The 25,084-nt window shown below is 36.2% G+C and overlaps 1 protein-coding gene across 13 annotated transcripts in view; it reads right to left on the bottom strand.

The window, feature by feature from the left end:
* The window catches only part of GRM7 (glutamate metabotropic receptor 7), a 1,171,176-nt gene that overhangs the window by 578,745 nt on the left and 567,347 nt on the right, over positions 1-25,084 (bottom strand). For all 13 annotated transcript variants that reach the window (XM_045053189.1, XM_045053190.1, XM_045053191.1 and 10 more), the window contains one exon: positions 17,704-17,920. In XM_045053189.1, the coding sequence (XP_044909124.1) occupies positions 17,704-17,920 (217 nt within the window). The remainder of the gene's footprint in view (positions 1-17,703; positions 17,921-25,084) is intronic.

Genomic DNA, 25,084 nt, shown 5'->3' with positions numbered 1-25,084 from the left:
AAAAGAAAAATAATGTTATTTCAGAAATTTAACAGATCTGCTTCAACTAGAACATTTTACATTGCTACAAATTATTCTTTTTCCTTCAAGTGCACAAGGAAAGACATTACAGGGACTGGGAAGAAAATCTACTATATCACATCTGGTAGTACACAATTGTCATCAGCACCAATCACTTCTGTTTGGATATTAGGATCTGATGTTTATCTTAGATGTCCACAATAATGCCAAAAAACTGTCTGGTATAATTGTCAGTCAATGGCCAAAGGATGGGCACACAGTGGAATATAGGAATACTTTCCACTAGATTCTGAGTTTGGAGAGAAAAACTGAAGGTCTAAGTGGAGTTGGAACTGACCCATCCTGTTGGTGGTATCCCAAGGAAATGGTTCGTCATCTCCTGCTACCTAAATTTTTAGAGTACCCTTTCTTCCTGTTTCAAGCTTAGTTCAGTTCCTTGGTTTTTTTTCTTCTTTTTCTTTCTGATACCTCATAAACTTCCAAACCATCCTTTATTTTTCCCTTAACCACCCATAGTTAATGTTGCTTACATGTTTTTTTCTTCTTTTTTTTATTTTGGTAATTCTCAAACATTTCTGACTGAATGATTTAAATATCTAATAAGATCAAACAAATAAAAACACCAACAACAAAACAACTTCTAAAATAACAAGACATTCTACTGCCATGCCTCATGGTACCAGTTCTGCCCTTCTTAAGCATAAGACAAGGTCATGATATAAAGATGTATATACCCATTTCGCTGTGAATGAATTCAGGCATTTTATATATAGAAGGCTGACTTTAAGGCTGAAGTTGTTTTTTGTATACACTCAACTATAAACCTGTTTTTATGTTTTCACATAACAGATATGAGGATGACTTCCTACCTTTAAAAGGAATGGATACAGGCCAGGTAGCAAATAATAATTATCAGCCAAAAGCCAGTCAAACTGGGAATCAGACAGCTCTGCAGAAGTGTTGTTATATTATCGATTCAAGTTGCTACCAAAGCCATTACTCTAATATAGATGCAGTAATATAAGGCTGAGTGAATTTGTTCAGAGAAAATAAGCCACTGTTAAATCTTAATTCACACTATAAGAAAATGGAAATTTTTCTTTCTTTAATAACACTAAGGGAGAACGTTGGAAAACTGTAACCCAAAGAAAATTTGTAAAGGAGTTTATATTCAGAGACCTTCACCTCCTGATTATTTTCTGCCCCATGACTTCCTTGCTCATTCTTAGCATCCTGTGATCTTGACTTTACTCCAGCAATCTTTACCACTAATGCATATCCTCCAACCAGCATCTTCTGTCAGCTATTCTGTCTTTTTAACACAAGATTTTATTTAGAAGTTTAAAAATGTTTGCAATTTAGAATTACCATTTGGTTGAGTGCCTTACACTGATTTAGCAAAACACACAGAATAATAGTAAAATATATTAAATCTGATCCAGTTCTTTAAAAAGGCAATTACATGGTTAACACATATATTTTCATTTCAAAATGTGCTTGTTCTATCTTTTCCCTTTCCAATTTAGATTTAGTATGCCCAAGTATAACTCCTATTCTGTTCTTTAAAAATATAGTGGGAGGAGTGACATCAGCAACATGGCTGAATATGACATCCTTTGTTGTATCTGCCTTCAGTAACAACTGGAATCCATCCACAGACAGAAGTGCCTCTGTAGGTGCTGCAGTATTGAACACCATACACCAAGGGATCCAAGAGGAATACTGTCCACCCATGCATTAGGTAACAGGCATACAGACCTTGGACATGGAGCATGCAGTGGCCTATGAATGTGATCTTCTAGGCCAGGGTTCATAAGTCCTTAGAGAGTACTGTCTTAATCAATCACCCATGGACAAATAAGCTGTAGTGACAGTTCAGGTTTCCAGTGGAGAAGTCCCAGCATATAATTAAGGCCAAAAAAAGTATGAATTTGGAAGTTTTGGAGAGGGTTAAGAAGAAGAGTCTGACTTGTATCACCTCTCCTCCAAGGAGACACAATTCAGTGCCAGATGAGATCTTCTCAGTACATGATTTCTCCTGGGGATTAAATAAGAGCATGGGACTGAATGTTTGTCTTCCCCAGCTATATGGGACATTACCAAAGAGTCTCAGTTCTGTCTCACACCATCAGATTATGGAGTCATGAGCCATGGGGGGTTGGAAGAGGTAGAGAGAGAGAGGCACACAGGACTCTCAGAAGAAAGGGATATAGATCCCACTAACTGCATTTCAGACTCCATCAAGAAATCCACCCATGACCTGATGGGTATACCTTGTCCACAAATCACTTTAGCTTGCCCACAGGCATCCCCAGTGCTGTGTACACCTCATCCACACACACTTCCAAACTATGGCGGGCTCTCTATACATGCACCGAAAGGTAGCAAGCCTGAGCTTTGGCAGACATCTGATGAAAATGCCAACATGAATATGTGAGCCAGGAAAAAGCCCACAAAATTGAACTTTAGCTCCACCACCTGCCATGGTACAATGCAGGATCAAGAAAAGACACACAAGCTTAAGAATCCTGCTACAACAGGAAGCAAGAAACATAAAGCACAGATACCCAAAGGAAGACAGAGGAAACCTCAGACTCCCTATCAAAATGTTGGAAGTCATTTCTCTCCTGAAGTCAGTTAGTAATGACTTGAGAGGTGACCACTACTGCAAATTCAAAGACAGCAACACAATACTTCAAAGAATATGGAACATCAAGGAAACAAGAGACCACCAAAGAATCACAGTAATCTTTCAGTAATAATCCCAAAGACATGGAGACCCACAATTTATACAATAAAGAATTCAAAATAACTATTTTGAGGAAACTCAATGAGCTACAAGAAAACAACACACAAACAAAATGACAACTTTAATAAAGAGATAGAAATCATGAGAGTCAAATAGGAATTCTGGAGCTAAAGAGTACAATGAATGACACAAGAAATGCAGTGGAGAGCATCAATACCAGAATGGATCAAGCAAAAGAAAGAATCCATAGATTAGAAGATAGGAACTTTGAAATTATCTAGTCTGAAGGGAACAAAGAAAAAGGAATAAAAAAAGAATGAAGAAAACCTATGTGATCTATCAGATATCATCAAAAGAAGCATTTTATTCATTATCAGAGTTTCAAGGGGGAAGTGATGGAGAAGAGTGCAGAAAGCTTATTTGAAGAAATTAATGCCTGAGAACTTTGCAAATCTGGGGAGAGATTCAGATATCCAAGTTTATGAAGCTCATAGGTCACCAAACAAACTCAATTTAAAGAGAACTCCTCCAAGACACATATAAAAATCAAGGGAACTCTCATAAAGCAATCAGCAGATGTCTCTGCAGAAATCTTAAAGGCCAGGAGAGAGTAGGATGATACACACAAAGTAATGACAGAAAAATAATGATAAAAAATTAAACCAAGAAAGCTCTATTTAGCAAAGTTTTCTGTCAAAAGTAAAGAAGAGATGAAGATTTACCCAGTTAACAAAAAGCAGAGGAAGTTCATCATTAGACTCGCCTTACAAAAAAAAAAAAAAATGCTGAAAGGAGTTCTTCAACTGAAACTGAATGGCAGCTGATTAATAACAGGAAAATGTGTGAAAATATACAACACACTGGTAAAGGTAAGGATACATCAAATTCAGAACACTCCAACACTGTTATGTGGTATATGAACCACTTAACTCTAGTATAAAGGTGAAAAAAAAGTATAAAAAAAAAACTATAGTTACAATAATAGGCCAATGAATATATAATAATATAAAAAAAGGCAAATTGTGACATTAAAAACCTAAAAGGGTGGGGGAATAAGACAGTAGAGTTTTTGTATGAAATCAAAGTTAAGTTATCAGCCTTAAATAGATATTATATCTGTAAGATGTTTTATGTAAGCCTTTATAAGAGTCACAAAACAAAAAGCAACAGTAAATAAAAGATAACAAAAAGGAAATCAAAGCATACCACTAAGAAAAATCACCAATTCATAATCAGCAAGACAGGGAGAAAGGGACAAGAGAAACTACAAAATAGCCAGAAAACAATTAATAAAATGTCATTAGTAGTCCTTACCTATCAATAATTACTCTTAATGTAAATAGATGAAATTATTAAGTCAAAAGGCAGAGTGGCTGAATGGATTAAAAAAACAAATGAAGAAACATAAGCAAACAAAACAAACAAACAAACAAAAAACAAGGCCCAATATATGCTGCCTACAATAGACACTTCAGCTTTAAGGAATTACATAGGCTCAAGGTGAAGGGACAGAAAAAGATATTCCATGCAAGTATAAAAGAAAGGAAAACAAGAGTTACAATACTTACATCACACAAAATATACTTTAAGCCAAAAACCATAATACCATGTCTCAAAGGCTATCTACTATTTAAGTGAGAACATTTATTTGGAAAAATGAGATCCTGAAAGTTGGAATGGGGACATATAGAAGACCTTAAAAGAGGTAAGAACATTAAATCATTGTATTCTGATAAGTACTTTAACTTTAGAAGCTGACTTTTCATTCCCATATGAGAGGATTAACTGAGTATGGGGAAAAACAACAAACAAAAACACAAAAGAAAAAAAAAAAAAAAAAACCTCAATAAGAGACAAAGGAAGGCCATCAGAAGGGCACCTGGGTGGCTTACTTAAGTATCTGACTCTGGGTTTTGGCTCAAGTCATGATCTCACAGTTCATGAGTTCAAGCCCCACATTGGGCTCTGCACTGGTGGCACAGAGATGAGCTTAAGATTCTCTCACCCTCCCTTTCTTTCCCTCCTCTGGTCACGTTCGAAAGAAAGAAAGAAAGAAAGAAAGAAAGAAAGAAAGAAAGAAAGAAAGAAAGAAAATTTTAAAAATGGTCATCAGATAATGATAGTCAATTCATCAAGAGACTATAATAATAATAATAAATATATATGCATCCAGTATCTGAGCACCTAAATATATTAAGCAAATACTAACAGATTTGAAGACAGAAATAAACAACAGTACAATAATAATGGGGGGCTTCAGTAGCCCACTTTTACCAATGGATAGGTCATCCAGGCAGAATATCAATATGGAAACACTGAACTTCTACTTTAGCCCAAATGAACCTAACAGACATATATAGGACACTTCTGCCAACAGCAGCAGAATACAGATTTTTGTCCAGTTCTCAGAAAACATTCTCTAGGATAGATCATATGATATGTCACAAAACAGGTCTTAGAAAATTGAGGAAGATCAAAATCATACCAGGTGTCATTTACAACCATGATGATATAAAACTAGAAATCAATAACAGGAAGAAAACTGGAAATTTCACAACATGTGAAAATGAAACAACACACTCCAGAGCACCAAAAAGATCAAAAAAGAAATCAAAAAATGCTTTGAAACAAATGAAAATGGAAACACAACATATCAAAACTTATGGGATATAGAAAAAGTAGCTGTAAGAGGGAAATCTGTAGCAATACATTTCTACATTAAGTAGAAAAAAATAAAACAAGCAAAAAAACAAACAATTAAGCCCCAAGTCAGGCATAAAGGAAATAACAAAAATTTGAGCAAAAATTTGAGCAGAAATAAATGAAATAGCAGAAAATAATGACAAAAGTAAGAGCTATTTTTTTTGGAAAGAATAACAAACAAAATTGACAAATTTTAGCCAGACAACTAAGAAAACAAATTTAGCTAAACAACTAAGGAGAAAAATCAAATAAAATCATAAATGAAAGAGGAGACATTACAAATGATACTACAGATGAAATAAAGTTCTTTAAAGACTACTGTGGATAATAATGTACCAACAAATTGGATGACACAGGAGTGGATAAATGTCTAGAAACATACAATGTAGCAAGGGCAAATCACAGAGACACTCTGACAAGCCAATAATTAGTAAGAAGACTGAATAAGTAATCAAAATCTCCCCAAAAAAGAAAAACCTAGTACCAAATGGTTTCCCTGGTTACTTCTACCAATAATTTAATGAAAACCTAATGCAAATTCTTCTAAAACATTAAAGACGATGGAAAATTCTCAAATTCAATTCATGAGGACAGCATTATTCTGATACCTAAGCAAGAAGATGATACTACAACACAAGTGCAGGCCTGTATCCTTGATGGATATAGAAAAAAATTCTCAACAAATCTACATATGTTGTATGCCTGAAAGTAATGTAACATTTTTTGTCAAGTATACATTAATGACTAACTAACTAACTAACTAACTAACTAACTAACTAACTAAATAACATTAGCAAGCTGAAATCAAAACACACTAAAATGATCATATACCAATAATCAGGCAGGATTTTTCCTGGGGGTACAAGAATGGTTCAACATGTAAAATCAATAAAGGTGATACATTACCTTAATAGAATAAAAGGGGAAAAAAACATACATACGGTTAATCTCAACAGATGCAGATAAAGCATCTGATACTACATCCTTTCATGATAAAACTCTCAACAATTGGGTATATTAAATAAAATTTTAAAAAATTGGTTATAGAGAGATGATGCCTCAACATAATAATATGGCAAGCTGACAACTAAAATCATATTCAATGGTGATAGGTTGAAAACTTTTTCTCTAAGATCAGGAACAAAAAAAGGCTATCCACTCTCACCACTCCTATTCAACATAGTACTATATATCCTAGACAGAACAATCAGGCAATAAAAAGAAACAAAGGTATCTAAATAGGAACACAAGGTTTTACTATATATAATATATATAAATTATATATTATATATATACATTATTATATATATATTATATATATACATTATATAATTATATATAATTATATATATCATATATATATAATTATATATTATACATATATATATATACACACTTCACTGTTGTTCAGTCATTAGAAAGAAGGAAATCCTGCCATTTGCAACAACATGGATGGACCTTGGAGACATTATGCTAAAGTGAAGTAAGTCAGACAAAGAAAGACAAATAATACTGTATGATACCACTTATAGGTGGAACGTAAAAAGCCGAACTCATAGAAACAGAATAGAATGGTGGTTGCCAGAGGTTGGGAGGTGTAGGTGGCTAGGAGATGTCAGCCAAATGGTACACTTTCAGTTAGAAGATGAATAAATGCTAGGGATCTAAGGTACAGCATGGTGACTATAATTAACAACACTGTATTACATACCTGAAGGTTGCTAAGAGAGCAAATCTTAAATATCCTTACCACAAAACAAAATGGTCATCATGTGAGGCAACAGATGTTAACTAGCCCTACAGTAGTCATTATTTTGCAATATATAGGTGTTTAAAAATCATCACATTGTATACCTTAAACTTTCACAATGCTATATGCCAATTATATCTAAATAAAGCTGGGAAAAAATATAGTGAGAGCCCAATAAATAAATAATGCAAACCCTCAAGAAGAATGCAATCTGTGAGTCTAATGTAAGCCATTCCAGTTTCTACGTCCTATCTTAGTTCCTCCCTGGTTACTGTTGAACAAAACACCCATAAGAAGAGACTGATAGCAAAATTAACATTACTTACTCAAAAGTGTGGAGAGTGAAATGTGTACCAAGTGCATTACCATATAACAGGATTTTAGAAAATAACACTCATGATCCTGATATAAAAGTAAGTATTAACAATGTTTATGCCAAAGAATTTTGAACCCTCTAGCATTATGAGTTCAAAAACAACACACTTCTATATAATTAGTCATCACTTATCAAAATTTCTGTCGTTAAAATTCTGACAACTTTATCTTTCCCAGGAAATTAACCTTCTTTGATAAGAAATACACAAAGTTTATGTGTGTATTATTGATTTTTTTTAATTTTTAAAAATTTAAATGCAAAGGATCACTAATACTCTAAGAAAAAGAAACCGTTCTTGCAAGTGGACATTTTTAGTTAAGTATTCATTTATTTAGGCACTTCTAATATGTAGCTCTAATTATTCTCTTAAGACCTATATCATTATCACGATAACTTTTCTTTTAATATTTTCCCTTCTGTGTAAAAATCTATGTTGTAACTATATACTAGTTTCTCAAAGGGTCACCATGACAGTATGACCTAAAAAGAGTGATGGCATCCCACTGATATCTATCTAAAAAGGAGTTTACTTGACAGTTAATGCCAACTCTAAAATATTAATGTAATCAAATAATGTCATCTAATGATCATTAGCAATATGTTTAAAGTTTTTGTTATTTAAGATATCCAGCCAAAAGAGTAACAAGAAATGTGAAAAAATCAGGAATAGGCACATTTGGAGCTACCCAAGGTCAAAGCATTTCAAAATCTTAATGTAGTTTGTGTTTAGGATAGCTACTGATCCTTCAGTTTGCCTGAGAGTGCTAATGCAACTGATGGAAAGCTTTGTAGAATTACCTATAATCTCTTGAAAGATTTAACAGCAGGGATCCATTTGTCAAATAAAAGGAAAACAGATCCCACTGTGCAGGTCTCAAAGAGGCTACATTTACACACATCAAGTTGTTCAAAATACAAAATTATTTAGGAAGGAGCTGAAGTCCAGTAAATAGATATTTTGAAGCAACCTATTATTAATCTAAGGTTTCTTGGACTAGAGTATTTGTTTTTCAGAACTATCCATTTGACTGTTTCCAGCGCCCACATCCTTGCCACCATTTTGATGAATGCATTTTTCTGCGTGGATTCTGTTTAAACCTCTCTTCTGCCTTACTTACCTATCCCAGTGGAATGAAACCCTGGGAAGCCTCTGGAAAAGGCAACCAAGAAGATAATATATTTTAGACCGTGACCTTCCCCAAATTTTGGTTAGGTCACTGACATTCCATTGGGAAATGTCTCTTCCCCACTGTGTATGGTCTTAATGGGACTCAAAATCAAGGTTCCTACTTTCCCACAACCAAAACATATGCACGCCAAAAAAGCATTTGAACTCTGTATATTTCCTTCTAGTTTTATAAGCTAACTGATATTCTTCTATTTTTTTCTACTGAAATCTCTCTCTCTTCTTGATATCCTTCAAAACCTATGAGAATCAAATTGAGAGTCTTTTCCAATGAACACTTTTGTAAAGACTGAGAAAAGAAAGCTTCACTTGAAGGCTGAATGCGGCGTTACTAAGTAGGGAGAATAAATCAAGCATTCTGTTTCTAAAGTTCAGTGGGTATGATATTATGCAAAATCATGGTTACTTTCCAAAATAAACTACCCCAGAACAACAATCTTCCTCTCCTCTACCCAACTGACCAAGAGATTCTATTGCCTAATACAGTCCTCAACAAAAGTTAATCTAAGTTCCTTTTCACTTCATCTTTAATCTCAGTACCACAATCACATGTCTTTTCTCTCCTAAGCATGTGCAACATATGGTAATCATATCAAGTAGGTGAGAAAAGGAGGAGTTCACTCTATCTTCAGATCCTTTCATATACCTCCATGATGCTCAGGTACAATGAAAGTATGTAGAAGAGGTGAGAAGGAATTACTGAGATGTCTTTTCCAGTGTCTATTCCTTCATGCAGCAAAACTACTCTGTCATCATCTATTTCCAGTCCCACATCAACAATGACAGTCTATTATTGCCTGGCAGAAACCCATCCTTTGCAATCAGCTTGATATGCATCTGAGAACTGCCTGAACAAGGAAAGAGTAGTTTTCTCAACAAATATGCACCGACTTTACAACTCAAAGAGCAGTATGCTGACTCCTGGTCAGTTACTACAGGACTTGGGACCAGAACCAGAAGTTCTTGGCTCAAAAGCCAGAGCATTTTCTGCAATAGTTTCCATGTTGTGTGGGAGAACATTTTACATCACAGTAATTCAAGACTCATAATTTTTTTCAAAGCAATGCTATTTTTCTTATACCATTTAAAATTTAAAATACCATTAGATAATTTTCTTTTGGGTTTTAATATGACTCTCTTTTCCTAAAATGTCATTCCAGTTTACCCAGTTAGGTAGACCTTATCTGCTAACTCCTAAGTACTCAGAGGCTTAGCGAAGCATCTACCTTCTTCCAGAGTCCTCCCTTTCAGCATGCCCCAACAAGGCTCTTTTCATGGCTCTACTTACGTATTTCTAACCTTAGAAAGCAAGGATTATTATTTTTGTTTTGTGCTTTTTACTACTATAATTATTTATAACTAGTATCCGACACAGTATCTGACAGAAAGAAAATACTCAGACATGCACTGGATGAATATAAGGTGAATCAGCAGATTTTTTATGTCAGATCTTTCCTTCTATAGAGTCAGTTTATTATAACAGGTTAATAACAAGTTTAGAAAGCCAAAATTGGAAAAACTTCTAACAGTTTCACGGTACCAACTACAGCCATGAAATCATCATCTCTTCCATTATTAATAATTTTTAAATTCAATGTGGATTTATTGAACGTAATATATATTGGACATTATCTGAGCATAGAGTGTTGAAAGACAAATACAACATAATGCCTATCCTCAATACACTTATAATGGGAGAGGATAATTAGACAGATTACAGTAACACACAACCAATTCCATGACAGAGTTATACCAAAGCTGTTACAGAACTCACAGAAGAGAGTTCTACTCACTCTCAATTATTTTAATGAAGGTAAAAGCCAAACAACTGAGGTAAAGCCTGTCTAGATCAAGTAGAAAATAAATTATAAATTTTAATTATTATTACTGAAATTATGCTGGACAACCCACAGAATCAGTGGGAGGCCAGGGAGTCAAAGACAGAAAATGAGCCTAAACAAAGGATGACTGAGCTGTTAGGAAAAAGCCAAAAAAGGTGTCACAGAACTAAGTTAGCTGGGGCACTGTTGCCACTACTCATGGAATGAGGAGTTGGAGATTATACTACTGCTGCCCATTCATGCTGGACACCCCCTCCCCTCCCAGAAACATGGGTAACACTGCTGTTGTTGCAAAAAACATGGGTTTTTCCATTGCTCCTGCTTCTTTGTGCCCCAACTCTTGATTCATCTATGGTGGGCATATCTGATTAGCCAAGACTGGGTTACATGGCTGTGCCTTGGCTTCAGGGGAGGCTGGGAAGATGAATACCTCACCCTTTTAGCTCTATAGCAGTATGCAGGCTTGTTTTCTCCTCAAGACTTGTGCAGATGGGCATTCTCTATGAATTTATTCAGGGAGGTAGACTTAAAATGGAGTGCTGTTAAAATAGACAAATGTATACACAGCAATCAAAAATAGGATCATGAAGGAAGATTAAGTCAGGGATAGCTTTTCCCAAGGTGTTAAGTTAAAAAAAAAACAAAAAACAAATTGGAGTTATCTGGCAGCCCAAGCAGAAGCATAGCATTTGCAATGGAACAGAGCCTCCTGATAGTCACAGAAGGTTGATCGTGTGGCAGGTAGAGAGAGTACATATGGAGGCTTGTATGGGAATACAAGTGGGCAAGGATAGTATGGGAATGAGACTGGTGATTAAAGCAGACACTAGATTAGAAAGAAGCTATATGCCATGCTAGATCTTTTACTTAACCCTCTGGGGAAAGAGAGGCAACAGACAATAATGAAATGGCTTTCTTAGTATTTTAGAAAAATTATCATTATAGCTGAATGAATACTATTGGAGGGGCTAATCTGGAGGCATGGAGAGCTGTGGCTATGAATGAAGGTGAATCAAATGTGGCCCAGAACTAAATGGTAACGATGATGTGGCTAAGGGGTCACCTCTAAGATGTGCTAATAAATGGAGTATGAGTTAAAATTTAAAATGTTGTGGGGCGCCTGGGTGGCTCAGTCGGTTAAGCGTCCAACTTCAGCTAAGGTCACGATCTCACGGTCTGTGGGTTTGAGCCCCGCGTCGGGCTCTGTGCTGACGGCTCAGTGCCTGGAGCCTGTTTCCGATTCTGTGTCTCCCTCTCTCTCCGCCCCTCCCCCATTCATGCTCTGTCTCTCTCTGTCTCAAAAATAAACGTTAAAAAAATTTTTTTAAATGTTGTGCTAACCACAGAAAATCCAAAAAATAAAATAAAAAAATATAAAGTCTCTTCTTCAGGAATTTACAGTTCAGATTTAAGGACAACTGAAGATAAATGATACCATGAGAGTCCTTGTGATTTTGTATTTTGAAATTTAGACTTTGAATGTTTAATGCCTGTATTTAAACTAGGACCACTGAACACTTCATTCAGGAAATACTGTAACTACATATAAAAATGCCTTTAAGTTTTCTATAGTCACCATGGCATAGACAGAGACAGGTATACAGAAGAAAGAAGGAAGAAGGAAGAAGGAAGAAGGAAGAAGGAAGAAGGAAGAAGGAAAGGAAAGGAAAGTTCATCCTGAAATTCACCTTAGATGGAGGCATTGGGAATTACAGACTGTTGCATCATACTGCTTTAAGTTTTGTGGGGGGATCATAAGAGAGAAGAATGTAGTGTGACCCACAAGTCACAAAATTATATATCATGAAATTTTATGTCATAAGTGCTTCTTCTACAGGCTTTGTTTTTCTAAAGGGCAAAGGAAGAAATGCAATTCCTCCTTCCTTCTCTCCTTCCCTTAAATGTTTACTAAATGCCTTTTATATGTCAAATACTGCAGTAGATGATAGGGGTGTAAGGCAAAAATCATTGACCTCATAGAGGTTATGGGAGGATGGGGAAGACTGACAATTCATACACAACGAAGGAGAATGTTGCATTTCAGAAGACAGCACGAAATCCTGTAATAAGCAACTAGTTCTGAGATCTTAAAAGACTAAGGGCTGTATAAAAGTTATTAATTGTCAATTAAGTCTCACCTAATTATTATAGAAAATTATTCTAGGAAAAAATATTCTAGGCTAAAATAAAGTATTAAATAAAAATAAATTCTACAGTTTATCTGAATAAGAATGGTAATTACTTTATAAGACAAATTGAAATATGTTTAATTAAGTGATTGGCATGAAATACCCAAAGGATAGTTCAACTGTTATTTCAGGTTTTGAAAAGTTGACATATATCATGATACCATGGCAGTAGCAAATCATTACTATTTGTGTCATACTGTGAAGGAATGGTCATTCGGGATTCTCCTGAAAATTGTCTCGCAAAGTCTAAGAATCACATGTGGTGTCCTTACTCTCATAATCCTTGAACTGAATTTGCTTCAAAAACCTGGAATATACTAATGGTGTAAATACTCTCATAAGTATTTACTTTTACCATCACTTAGAGGCATCTGTATCTCTACTTTAGGCTATTTAGGGTATTACGTCAACCTGAACTTTAAAGTGGATTGAGAGTGAACTGTCTCATTCCTTGTGATATTAAGCAATAAATTGCTTTCATTGCTGTTACATGTGCATTCATTCAAACACACAGGGCAATTTGTGCAAGTATAACTATTCTACAAAAATTTCATCATCTGAGAAAATCATGTTACGGTCCTCTCTGAAAGTTCAACAAGGAGCCGCATCCATGCATATTTCAATTTCCCACAACTACATGAGAGGAGAATTACTGAGATTTTCCTTGACAGCATAGAGAAGATATATGCCTAGGTTTCCATGTTCCAAACAAATTACTTGGCCTTCTGTTGAAGGATGGCTTCTTTCTTCAAACATCATTGACTTCACTTGTGCTACCACAGTATGGCAAAGGAGAGCTCACCCATGTTCTTGACTATAGGCATGGTAGATACACCTCAGGTGGTAGTTCTACAAGTAGCCTCTGCTTCAGGACTTAAATCTAAAGTAAATTTTGGAACTAAAGTATTCTGAAAGGGTGAAACTCTTAAAGACATTTATAAAAGAGAAGAAGCATAATCTTCAAAGTCAAATGGTTATGAATGAGAGTAACCCCTTCAAGCCTGCTAGCGGTACATAGAAACATCCCTCACTCTCATCCCTCTCTCTCTCTCTGTCACACACACACACACACACACACACACACACACACACACACACATTACATACATAGGACAATTTGAACAGTTAACTTCTTTTTCTTAATGATTCTCAAGCATTTTTTAAAGTTTATTTATTTATTTTGAGAGAGACAGAGACAGCATGAGTGGAGGAGGAGCAGAGAGAGAGAGAGAGAGAGAGAGGGAGAGGGAGAGAGGGAGAGGGAGAGAGGGGGAGAGAGGGAGAGAGAGGGAGAGAGAGGGAGAGAGAGAATCCCAAGCAGACTCTAGGCTGTCAGCTTGGAGTCCAATGCAGGGCTCAAAGTCACGAAATCAAAAGATTGTGACCTGAGCCAAAACCAAGAGTTGGACACTTAAGTGACTCTGCCACGCAGGCGCCCCTTCTTCTTATGCTTCTTATATAATGAAAGCATATTATCAAAAATAGCAACTCACTATTATATATATATGTAACTTATATCATATTATATAATTATATATATAACATATATATATAACCTTGTAGCTATAACTAAAGGCAAAAGTCATCTATCACTTGCATTATTTTCAAATTTTTATAACTCAAATAACTCTACTAATTTATAGAGAACTGGTGTGATGCATTAATAATAATCTGGTGCTGTTGGGTGTTACGTGATTCCCTATATATGATGTTATTTACTTTACTAACCTGATGAATCAGGTACTAACTGCATTCTCTACATGAGGAATCAGAGACCTGAAAAGTTAAATCATATATCAAAAGTTTTACAGCATGAAAGTAATAGCATCTGTTAACTCAAACCTACATGTTCCTGACACCACAGTGCTTGCTTATCTCTGTGCCATGCCACCCCTCCTACACATGCACGTGGACCTGTATCTTTGAGGACCAGGTTCCACAGTCATCAGACAAGAGAAAAAGTAGACATTTAAAATTACCCTTGGGGTGCCTGGGTGGCTCAATAAGTTAAGCTTCCGACTCTTGATTTTGGCTCAAATCACAATCTCATGATTCGTGAGACTGAGCTTCTCTCCCTCCCTCTCTCTTTGCTCCTCCCCTGCTCACTTGTGTGCGCTCTCTCTCTCTAACTAAATAAACTTAAAAATATTAAAATTACCCTTAAAATTCCCTAAGCATGTATACTTTCAAGAAGTTCCAATAAAGGAAATTTTTCTGCTCCTTTTTATGGTTCTGAATTAGAATATATTGGTGTTTCTTTGAATATCAGAGGAGGCAGTTGGATTACTGTAGAGATAGTGGCATATGAATATGTATCTCTATCTACTGAAGTCACATTTGGGGTAGCAAGATGCTCATATTACGAGGCCACATAAGTGAACACAGCTGAAGAAGCAATGGAATCATGTTTCCCCACTCAAGTTTTCTCTAAGCAATGTATACATTGGTGAGTAAAGGTACTACTACATGCCACTCAAATTGCAATTCTTCCCCCTTCTCTGTTTTTTTTTTTTCTTTAGGGGTGGGGCAGGGGTGTCTGTTAAGCACATGAGTGAATTCACTTAGATTAATTGCACAAATGCAACGGTTTTGATTAAGTTTACTGTAAGTACATAATGAATATTATAATACTTATAGGAAGAAAACTAATCTGCAAGACATTACCTAAACCCTCAGTGTTTTCTTGCAATTCTGCAGCTGGCTTTTTAGTTACTCTCATCCCCAATTCAAAGGCTCTCCGATTGAAGGATCTCATCTGAAATGGCTGCTGAGGATACAATCTTTATTTCTGAGCTGGGTTATTTCAATGTATGTTTAGCTAAAGTTATGAGCTGGGAGTTGATACCATATTACCATAAAGGCTTTTCCTTTTTGCAGTGTCATTATACAGCAGACTCTGATATTATATCTTAAGTTTTCACCAAGTGACACTAGGAATAAACAACCATATGAAATTCACCACTGACCTGTCTAGAAAATATAGCTCTTTATAAAAGATCCAGAGCAAAAAATCTGTCTTGTTCCTGTCCCTTACCGGACAATCAACATGATTTTGACCTTATGAACACTGTAAATTTTATAACAAAATGAGTAGTGCTCTTTGCTTTGTCCAGCACAAAGGATCAGCATTAAATTTGAGACCCACTTGCAGCAATAACGTAGAATAAGATAGTATCTGAACTTTATCTCTGAGTTTCATCTTACTATTTTACCCATATTTTCTCTTTAACTTGTCTTGTCTATTGGCTTTTACACTCATATTTTAGTTATTGCTCTAAATTGGCTTCTAGCATTTGGGTCAAAGCAGAAGTCAAAGAAACAAAGAAAGAAATAAAAACACAATTATCAAAAATGATTAGGTATTTCTTTGGAAATGCACGAAGTCAATTATTAATGACTCCTACAAATCATGGCATGCATGATACAAGAACACAGGATTTCTTTCCTAATCAGAAAATTTCTAAATGAATTATATTAAGTACGTTTCCCTTGGAAACACAGCAGCTAGGACAGCAGTAGTGAATGAGACGGACATGATCCCCTAGTAGAGTCTAGGGGGCAAGATAGAAAACATCACCACCAACAAATTATACTACCATGTAACAAGTGCTGTGGGAAAAGACACTAGAAATACAAGGTCAAGCAAATAGAACCAAGGCAATTTGGGGAATGTTTATATTAACCTAGAAATGGCATTTAGGATGAGACCTATGAACGATCAAAAGTTATCTAGTCAAAGGTACTAAGAGTAAGAATATTTCAGTCAGAAGGAAAAGTAATGCTTCCAGTGAATTATTCAAATTAGAGCTAATGATAATGTACTGACTTAAAATCATGGGATTTACACAAGCCCTGGCCTCCTTTCAGTAGCCATGTGCAGATACATGCCAATGCTTTACATTTCTGGGTATATCTGTAGTCTGAGTCAAATATTCAAAACCATGTCTTCAGGATTTATGACATTTTTCCTTATGAAAAGGACCTCTGTTTCTATCACCTTGTTTGTTTGCTTTTATGATTAGTTAACTACTCCAGTCAATAACAATTTAGATTAGATGAAATACAACCAAATGGAGGACCTAACATTAGCATTAAGAACTTTACAGGAACATCAATGCATGTGTTTTTTTAAATATATGTTTACTACATCCAATATTTCCATTAGGGGAAGTCTAAATATTTATTGCCAGATTTCTACATGCAAGAATTTTATCTCATTTTTCAAAATCTGCCCAATGAAAACCAGCTGGCCAAACAGCTGAACCCTTTACTTCCATTTTGAGATAAATAAACATAGAAGAATCTACTACAAGCACTACTTAATTGAACCATTTTTCTCAAAATAATCTAAAGTTCCAAAGATTATTTGTCTAAACACAGGCTATAGCCTAGATAATTTATTTAACTTTATTTTGGACAAGTAATTCAGAGCTATCACTGTCATTTCTCTTCAAAGCAAAGGGCCACCATGACCAGGGTCTCATAATTCTAAATAATTCTATGCATTTTGGAGAGGGGCAGAGAAGAAGGGTATGTGTGGAGAGGCACATTTAGCAATACTGTCTTAGTCTTCTGTATGCAGGCTGCAATCCACACTGTTATTCATTACACAGAAATAAGATACCAAATTTAGTGCACAGCATCTTTTCTCCACTTCTGCTACTAATACTTTCAAGTACTTCAGTTTCACACTTTTGAAAATATTCTCTTCAAAAATGGCAAAGTGTTATAAATGAAGTCTTTACAAATTCACTTAACAGGCAGTAGGGAATGTGAGAGTAGGGCTATGGTGATTATGTACAGTGTGTGTTTAGTAAAGATTGAGAAGAACACTACAAGCCACAGGTATGTGAAGAGGGTCATCTTGACCATTGCAATCTCTTCCTACCTGCCTCTTTGGAAATCTGCGTGAAGGATTCCACACCTTTCTCTCCGTAACTTCCTTCAGATGCAAGGGTAGACACATAATTCCAGCCTAGGGCCTTTACAATGTCCACCATAGCCTGAGCTTGGAAGGAGTCAGGTGGGACCACACGAGAGAAGAAGTCGTAGCGCCTGTCATCACTTAACTCAGGTGCCGTTGATGCGTAACTGATCTGGGGGATCTGGAAAGAAAAGAAAGCACCACATGAGAGAGCACACCACCCGGATGTGAGAGATTTATGTATACTTATGACCACTGACTCACAATACAGGGCTTGCTCAACGTCCAAAGACGTTGCACCCGGTAACTGTAAACCACCTAAATGCAACCAATCACCTTCTGACAGCACAAAAGGCGGTACTTTTGTGCTTTGGCCTTTTGTTTCCTCCTCTGTAGAAGAGGGAATGAGGATGGCATGGAAATCACATGAGTCATGGTAGTTAGGAAAACAAACTTTCTAAACATTCTCACAAACATTCAGAATCATGCTTTGCTTCTTATAAACTATTAGAAACCATCATCACCACCACAACAGAAACACAATCGCCTAACTGGAGTTTGCATAGGATCGGTGTAGTTGACAAAGCCCATGAATATTGGTAGATGCCATCAGACGTCTAACGTTGAGTACCAATCACCTGTGAGGAAATGTCTAAGCAAGCTGCATGCATTATTTCATGGACTCTTCAAAAAATGTTATAAAGTAGCTAAATAACACCCTTAGAACCAGGCTGGAGGCTCTCTGCCACAAGGCCTTTACATCAGTGGTCCCTGCACTTTGGAGGGCCTTCTTTAAAGTTCTCTAAGCTCCTCTTTGGGTGATGGTAGAGGGTTGGCATTCCTGCCTGCATGGAGCCTGCATGGGGGTCTGATTCCCATTTTTCCCACTTAAAGAATCCTCTGGCCCTCTACCTTACACAGGATTAACCAAATGCCCTAAGGAGCTCTAGAACTTATACTTATAAGGATCATCCTAGGGCCCCATAGCAGGGACCCAGTTCCAGGAGGGTAGCCTAACATGCAGATTGCTCCCCATACCTGGTATAGTACTTTTTCTTAGGATTACATGAGATAAGGCTACCTAAGTAGGCCTGACACTCTGATTTTAGTTCAGTCAAATTACGTATAAATAAAGAGGCCCTGTAAAAAAAAATGTTTGCTTGGGATTCCAAATACCCAAGGGGAAGCCCTGAAATAACAATCAGTTAGGACCCTGTCTTAGGTCCTAACCTCAGGACCTCTCACTAATAACCATTACAAGCTCTGTCCCCTCATTCTTCTAACACTAGCATGCAATAGGCTAACACTAGCATGCATTAGTCCACCTATAAAAATGAGCAACTTCACAAAATTCTGCCTGCATTCTCTCCAAGGACTCACCCTTGCTTTATCATAAGTATTTATCAAGTATCTAAAGGCCAGTTTTGATCTTTCTTCAAGCCAAACCCAATAGTCAACTCTGCTCCAAAGATGCCAAAGCTACACTCAAGGTGATTGTTTGAGCCCTCAAAAAATTCTACTCAATATTAATCTATTCCTAAACCAAACAGTGTTGTTTAAAGCTGGTTACCACCTCTGAAAGCTCATTCCTCTACCAATTTTCCTAGGTCTGCATTACTGTTAAGTCATATGACCTTGGCAGTAGATGACCCACCATGCAGTCCACCCTTGATGTACTTTTTCTCCATGACCATTGGGGGCACTGTCACTGATCCAAAGCCTCAAATCAGTGTGAGAAAGCCTCAGTCTCCAGATGAGGAGCAACATCCTGAGACAGGGGTAGTGAGGTACAGTGGAAATAAAATGGGCTTTAGTATTGACAAGATCTAGAATCAAAGCCTGATGTTTCTCTTCATGAGTGTTTACCTTGGTGAAGTTAGTTTACTTCTTAATGAGCTATCATTAATAAAAGTTTGTTTTGAGGGATAAGAATAATGATTATACATTGCTTAGCATGATGACTGGGACAGACTGGTTGATTAATACATGGGGGCAATGATAATCCAAACAGAGAACGGTGTGTTTCCTAAGTTAACACATTCCCCTCATTTGACTTCCCAAGTTCTCTGTGACACATTATCACATTCCCCTCATTGTCCTAAGGGAAGGACATAGTTTTATACATTCATATCATTATCACTTTAGAAATGATCTCTACTATTTACCCAACTCTTTCTTACTGCCAGCTATGTTCTATAAGTTTATATGCATGAACGTATCCAACCATCAGTAAATATTCTATACTATTATTACCTCATTTTACATAAGAGGAAATTGAAACTTGGAAGTAGAATAATATGACCTTGTGTTAAGTCACAAAGTTGTAAGACAGAGCAGCACCCACACCTGGGAGTGCCTCTGTGTGAACTTGTGAACTCTTAACTACCATACTTTGCTGAATCGCTGGTAAAACATTTTAATAAGAAGAATAAGACAAAGAAGGGAAGTAGATTACTAGAGTTCAGGACAATTTCTGTCCACAGAACTGACTACAGAGCCACTGAAAGTTTTTTAGTGATCATTCTTAGACTGTTATTCAAACATTTTATGTAAACGTCTTGTTGAAGCTTATACAAATATCTCAGTAGAATGAACTCCCTATGTTTCATTTATAGTCCCAAGCTTACAAATTTTAGGTAGGAAAACATCAACTGAATAAGAACTCTAGGCAGAAAAAAAGGAAATAGATTAAGGAATGGACAAAGAGAGAGGGAGAGAGGTGGGGGGTGGGAGAGAGAGACTTTTTCATATAAGAAATAAAAAGGAAAGAAGCCAAGCATGTCACTTCATTTCCATCAGTTTCAACTTGTGAAAATGTAAAAGCTTCGTGCTGTTGCACAGATGTCTTTACTGCCAAAATCCCTTTCTACCTTTGAAACAGCGCTAATGAAGATAGATCCAGTCCTCTACTTGAATTTGCATTTATGCAGCTGCTGTAAAATATCAGAATTATGGAGCACTCCCAATGCTAGTGCATTTTCTAAACTGTGCCCAAATTCAGTAATGAAAATCCTGGTGAAACAGATTGCTTCCCTCACTACCTGCACCCATTGAAAGTGGTAACTATATGTGGTCTAGTTCTTCATAATAAATAAGATGCTCCCAGGTTAAGACTCATATAGTCCTTTAGGATCATGCAAACATCTTATATACAGTGTATTTATTTCTACATTATGCATATGCTAGAATAAGGAATGAAAGAACAAATGGGTTTCATTTCTGTGATAAAAATATAGCTGCATAAGGACATGCTTCCTCAAAGTAAGAGATGAAGGACTGCAAGAATTTATGTAACCTATGAAATATGATCTATGCATTTATTTAAGTATTATGTTGTATATTTACTTATTTTCAAAAGAATGTTTAAGCACACAAAGTAATTATTTTGAAGTATGTGTTATATAACTGGTACCTACAACTGGCCAAATTTTATTAGTCGTCTTCAGTTATTGACCTTCACACTCTCCTTGATACCTTAGCACTACTTTTTCTTTCTGTTACTGAAACCCTCCCTTCTTGCCAATCTCCTACGGAAATGCAGAATTGATCTCTTGATGAAGAAAATTTAGTGTAGTGACACTTTGGCTATAGAAAGTAGGTATTTCACCTCTTGTTGAAACTTCCTTTCTCTGATTAAAAAGAACATGGGGGGGGGGTCACCTGGGTGGCTCTGTTGGTTAAGCATCTGACTCTTGATTTCAGCTCAGGTCATGATCTCATAGTTTCTGAGTTCAAGCCCCACATCTGGCTCCAAGTGAGAGAACAGAGCCCGCTGGGGATTCTCTCCCTCTCTCTCTCTCTCTCTGCCCCTTCCCTGTTTGCATGCGTGCTCTCTCTCTCAGAATAAACTTTAAAAAAAGCCTCTAAAAAAAAACTAAAGCACTTTTCATCTGAATCAGATGACTAAATTTTCATCTTATTTTATTATTCTCTGCTCTTCATAAAAACCTATCACACAAACATGGTTTTCACTAATGATGAGTCCAAAATAGGAATGAAAACATCTACAATCCATTGTAGTTGTTTAGAATGAGTTTGTGCTTTTTCTTAGAAAACAAAAAGAAGAAATAACTTTAATACCTTCATCCCTGTTAACAATTTGTCTCTCATTTTTGTGTGTGCATTTGGGTACGGATATACATATTACTAACTATAAAAATGTGGGTCTTAATATCTTCTTCCCTCCCCCTGACCCTTTCATTTGTCTTTCTCTCTCTTTTTCATTGTAGAATATTCTGCTCATCTAAACCTAACATTTATTGTTAAATTTTAAAACACTAAGTTTTTGCTATTAGAAGAAAAAAGAATCTTCAAAGCTAATTCAATTCTCTGTAGATATCCCTGAATATTTTGTTAGAATATTGTTCAAGCCCCTACCCCCACCAATGTGACAGAAATATTTAGGGAAATACATTTAAATATTTCCCTATATTGAAATTATTTGGAATCATTATAGATGGTAGAGCAGCAGTCTATACTTATGGCAAAGACTATCTCTTGTCACATCTTAATTTTTTTTAAGTTTATTTAGTGTGTGTGTGTGTGTGTGTGTGTGTGTGTGTGTAAGAGAGACAGAGAGAGAGAGAGAGAGAGAGACAGAGACAGAGACAGAGACAGAGAGAACCAAGTAAGCTCCACGCTGTCAAAACAGAGCCCAATGCAGGGCTTGATCTCATAAACCATGAGATCTTAACCAGAGCTGAAATCAAGAGTTGGACATTTAACCAACTGAGCCATCTGGGTACCCCACAGCTTAAATCCTTAAATATCCTTGGATCACCAGGGTGTATTCTCTACTTATTCCATTTTTCTATCTTCCAAGTCTTAGGACAGTGTTTTACTATTTTAGTTCTTATAAGCTTAGAGTGTTTAAGGCTATATTAGTTGGAATGTATCCTCTCTTCATAACTGTTCTTTTATAAATTACCATGGGCAATCACACTGTTTAGTTTTCCAGCTGAAATTTTAGCATATTTTTTTCAAGTTTCTAATAAAGTTCCATTAAGATTTTGATGAGAATTGCATTATATTTATAAATTAATGTGGGAAGAATTGATATATTTATAATATTTTATTTTCCCTTATGGGAAAATAACTATTTTCATCCATTTTGTTGTTCATTCTTTTCTATTAGTAAAACTTTATGACTGTGTCCATGTAGGCCTTGCACACTGTTAACTTTATTTCCAGATAATTAATATTAACTTTATTTCTAGATAATTGCTATTTTTATTGCATTATGAATGATATAACATTTTCATTTTGTTTTCTATTTATTGCTGGTATATAGGAATCTATTAATTTTGTATATTTACTTTGTGACTTACACCCTTGTTAAAATTCTTATTAGTTTTAATAGCTTTCGGTTTATTTTCTTGGGATTTTCAGGTAAGGAACTCATATTATAAAAATTCATTTAGTTTTATTTTTTAATTACATCAGCTAGAATATCCAGGAAAACATAAATGATAGAGGTGAAAATAGATTTCCTTGTTCACATTTATCCACAGTGAGTGTTTAATTTTTTTTTTCAACATTTTTTTTATTTATTTTTGGGACAGAGAGAGACAGAGCATGAACGGGGGAGGGGCAGAGAGAGAGGGAGACACAGAATTGGGAACAGGCTCCAGGCTCCGAGCCATCAGCCCAGAGCCTGACGCGGGGCTCGAACTCACGGACCGACCGCGAGATCGTGACCTGGCTGAAGTCGGACACTTAACCGACTGCGCCACCCAGGCGCCCACACAGTGAGTGTTTAAAGTCAACTAGAATTTATTCTTATTTCTCATCTTGAAAAATGTATAGTCAAAGGAAGAATTAAGATTATCAGTTAAAATCTTATTTTGACAACATACAGTCTTCAGCTAGAACTCGCAGTACTTACTATACATGTCTCCAAATAGTTGAAAAAATATACCTCTCCACCAAGTCTTTTTTTTTTTTTTTTAAATAAAATAAAGGGGCACCTGGGTGGCTCAGTTGGTTGAGCATCTGACTTTGACTCAGGTCATGATCTCACAGTTCATAAGTTCGAGCCCTACATCAGGCTCTGGGCTGACAGCTCAGAGCCTGGAGCCTGCCTCAAATTCTGTGTCTCCCTCCCTTTATGCCCCTCCCCCACCCCACTTGCATTCTGTGTGTGTGTGTGTGTGTGTGTGTGTGTGTGTGTGTGCGCGTGTGTCTCAGAAATAAATGTTAAAAAAATTTAAAAAAGAGAAAAATCTCGTTTCTACAATTATTTCTCCCAAGGTATGAATCAAAGTGATAATAATCACAAGATGGAAATTTGTTTCAAGTAATCAAGTTTTTGAATAGTTCTTACACCAGAAAGTAGTCATTTCAAAGTTATGTAGAAGCCAATCTGGACCCTTTTTAAACATTGAAAAGCAAACAAATAAAAACAGCAATAAACCCATCATTCTTCAATTATCAGATGCGACATTTCCCAAACCTATATCTTACACTTAAAACAGAAAAAGGAAACAACACCAACCAAACAAAAATCCCAATTTACTGAGTTCTTAATTTAACTTTTAATATATATATGAACATTTAAGATCCTAAGAATTCCTATAAATCTAAGAGAATTAAGGCCAGAGGAAAAATCATTTCAAGAATTTTGGGGGTGCTTGGGAGCCTCAGTCAGTTGAGCATCTGAATCTTAATTTTGACTCAGGGCATGGTCCCAGGGTCGGGAGACTGAGCCCTGCACTGGGCTCTGCATTGAGCATGGAACCTGCTTAAGATTCTCTCTCTGTCTCCCTGTGACACTCCTCCCCACGCACTTGCTCTCTCTCAAAAAAAAAAAAAAAAGACATTTAAATATAATTTACATTCTCTGCACTTCTAAAAACATTCAAGTTTTTAATACTTGTACCCCACAATACAAGTGATTGTGGTAATGGATTTGTTCGGTGGACAGAAAAAATAATCAAGTTAATTTACATCCAGTTCTTGGAACACAGCAATCACTAGGAGATGCACAGGGCTCTCTCCTAATCTTCAATATTCACCCTAGAAAGCAGGAGTTCATAGCAAGGTCAATGAGGAGTTCTGAAATGCTGTGGTTTCCTTTGGAAACAAGTGTCACAACTTTCTGGGTACACTGTTAGTTATCTGTGTAATTATCTGTTTATCCTGCTCACCTTTCCTGGAGAGTACTTACCCTCACAAAGAGCAAAGACTTTGTTCATTTTATCACCACTGGACAGCACTGTGAATGAGTAAGCCAGCCAACGAATGAATAGAATAACGCTAAGAGAACAGAATCCCTCATCTACCTGGATGGGTGGCAAGAGAGGCTCACAGTTTATGGGAGTTATCCCTGCCCTTGTCGGACCTGTGA

This window comes from Felis catus, chromosome A2, assembly GCF_018350175.1.
Source record: "Felis catus isolate Fca126 chromosome A2, F.catus_Fca126_mat1.0, whole genome shotgun sequence".
Taxonomy (NCBI): domain Eukaryota; kingdom Metazoa; phylum Chordata; class Mammalia; order Carnivora; family Felidae; genus Felis; species Felis catus.
This window is presented reverse-complemented; position numbering and strand designations above follow the sequence as displayed.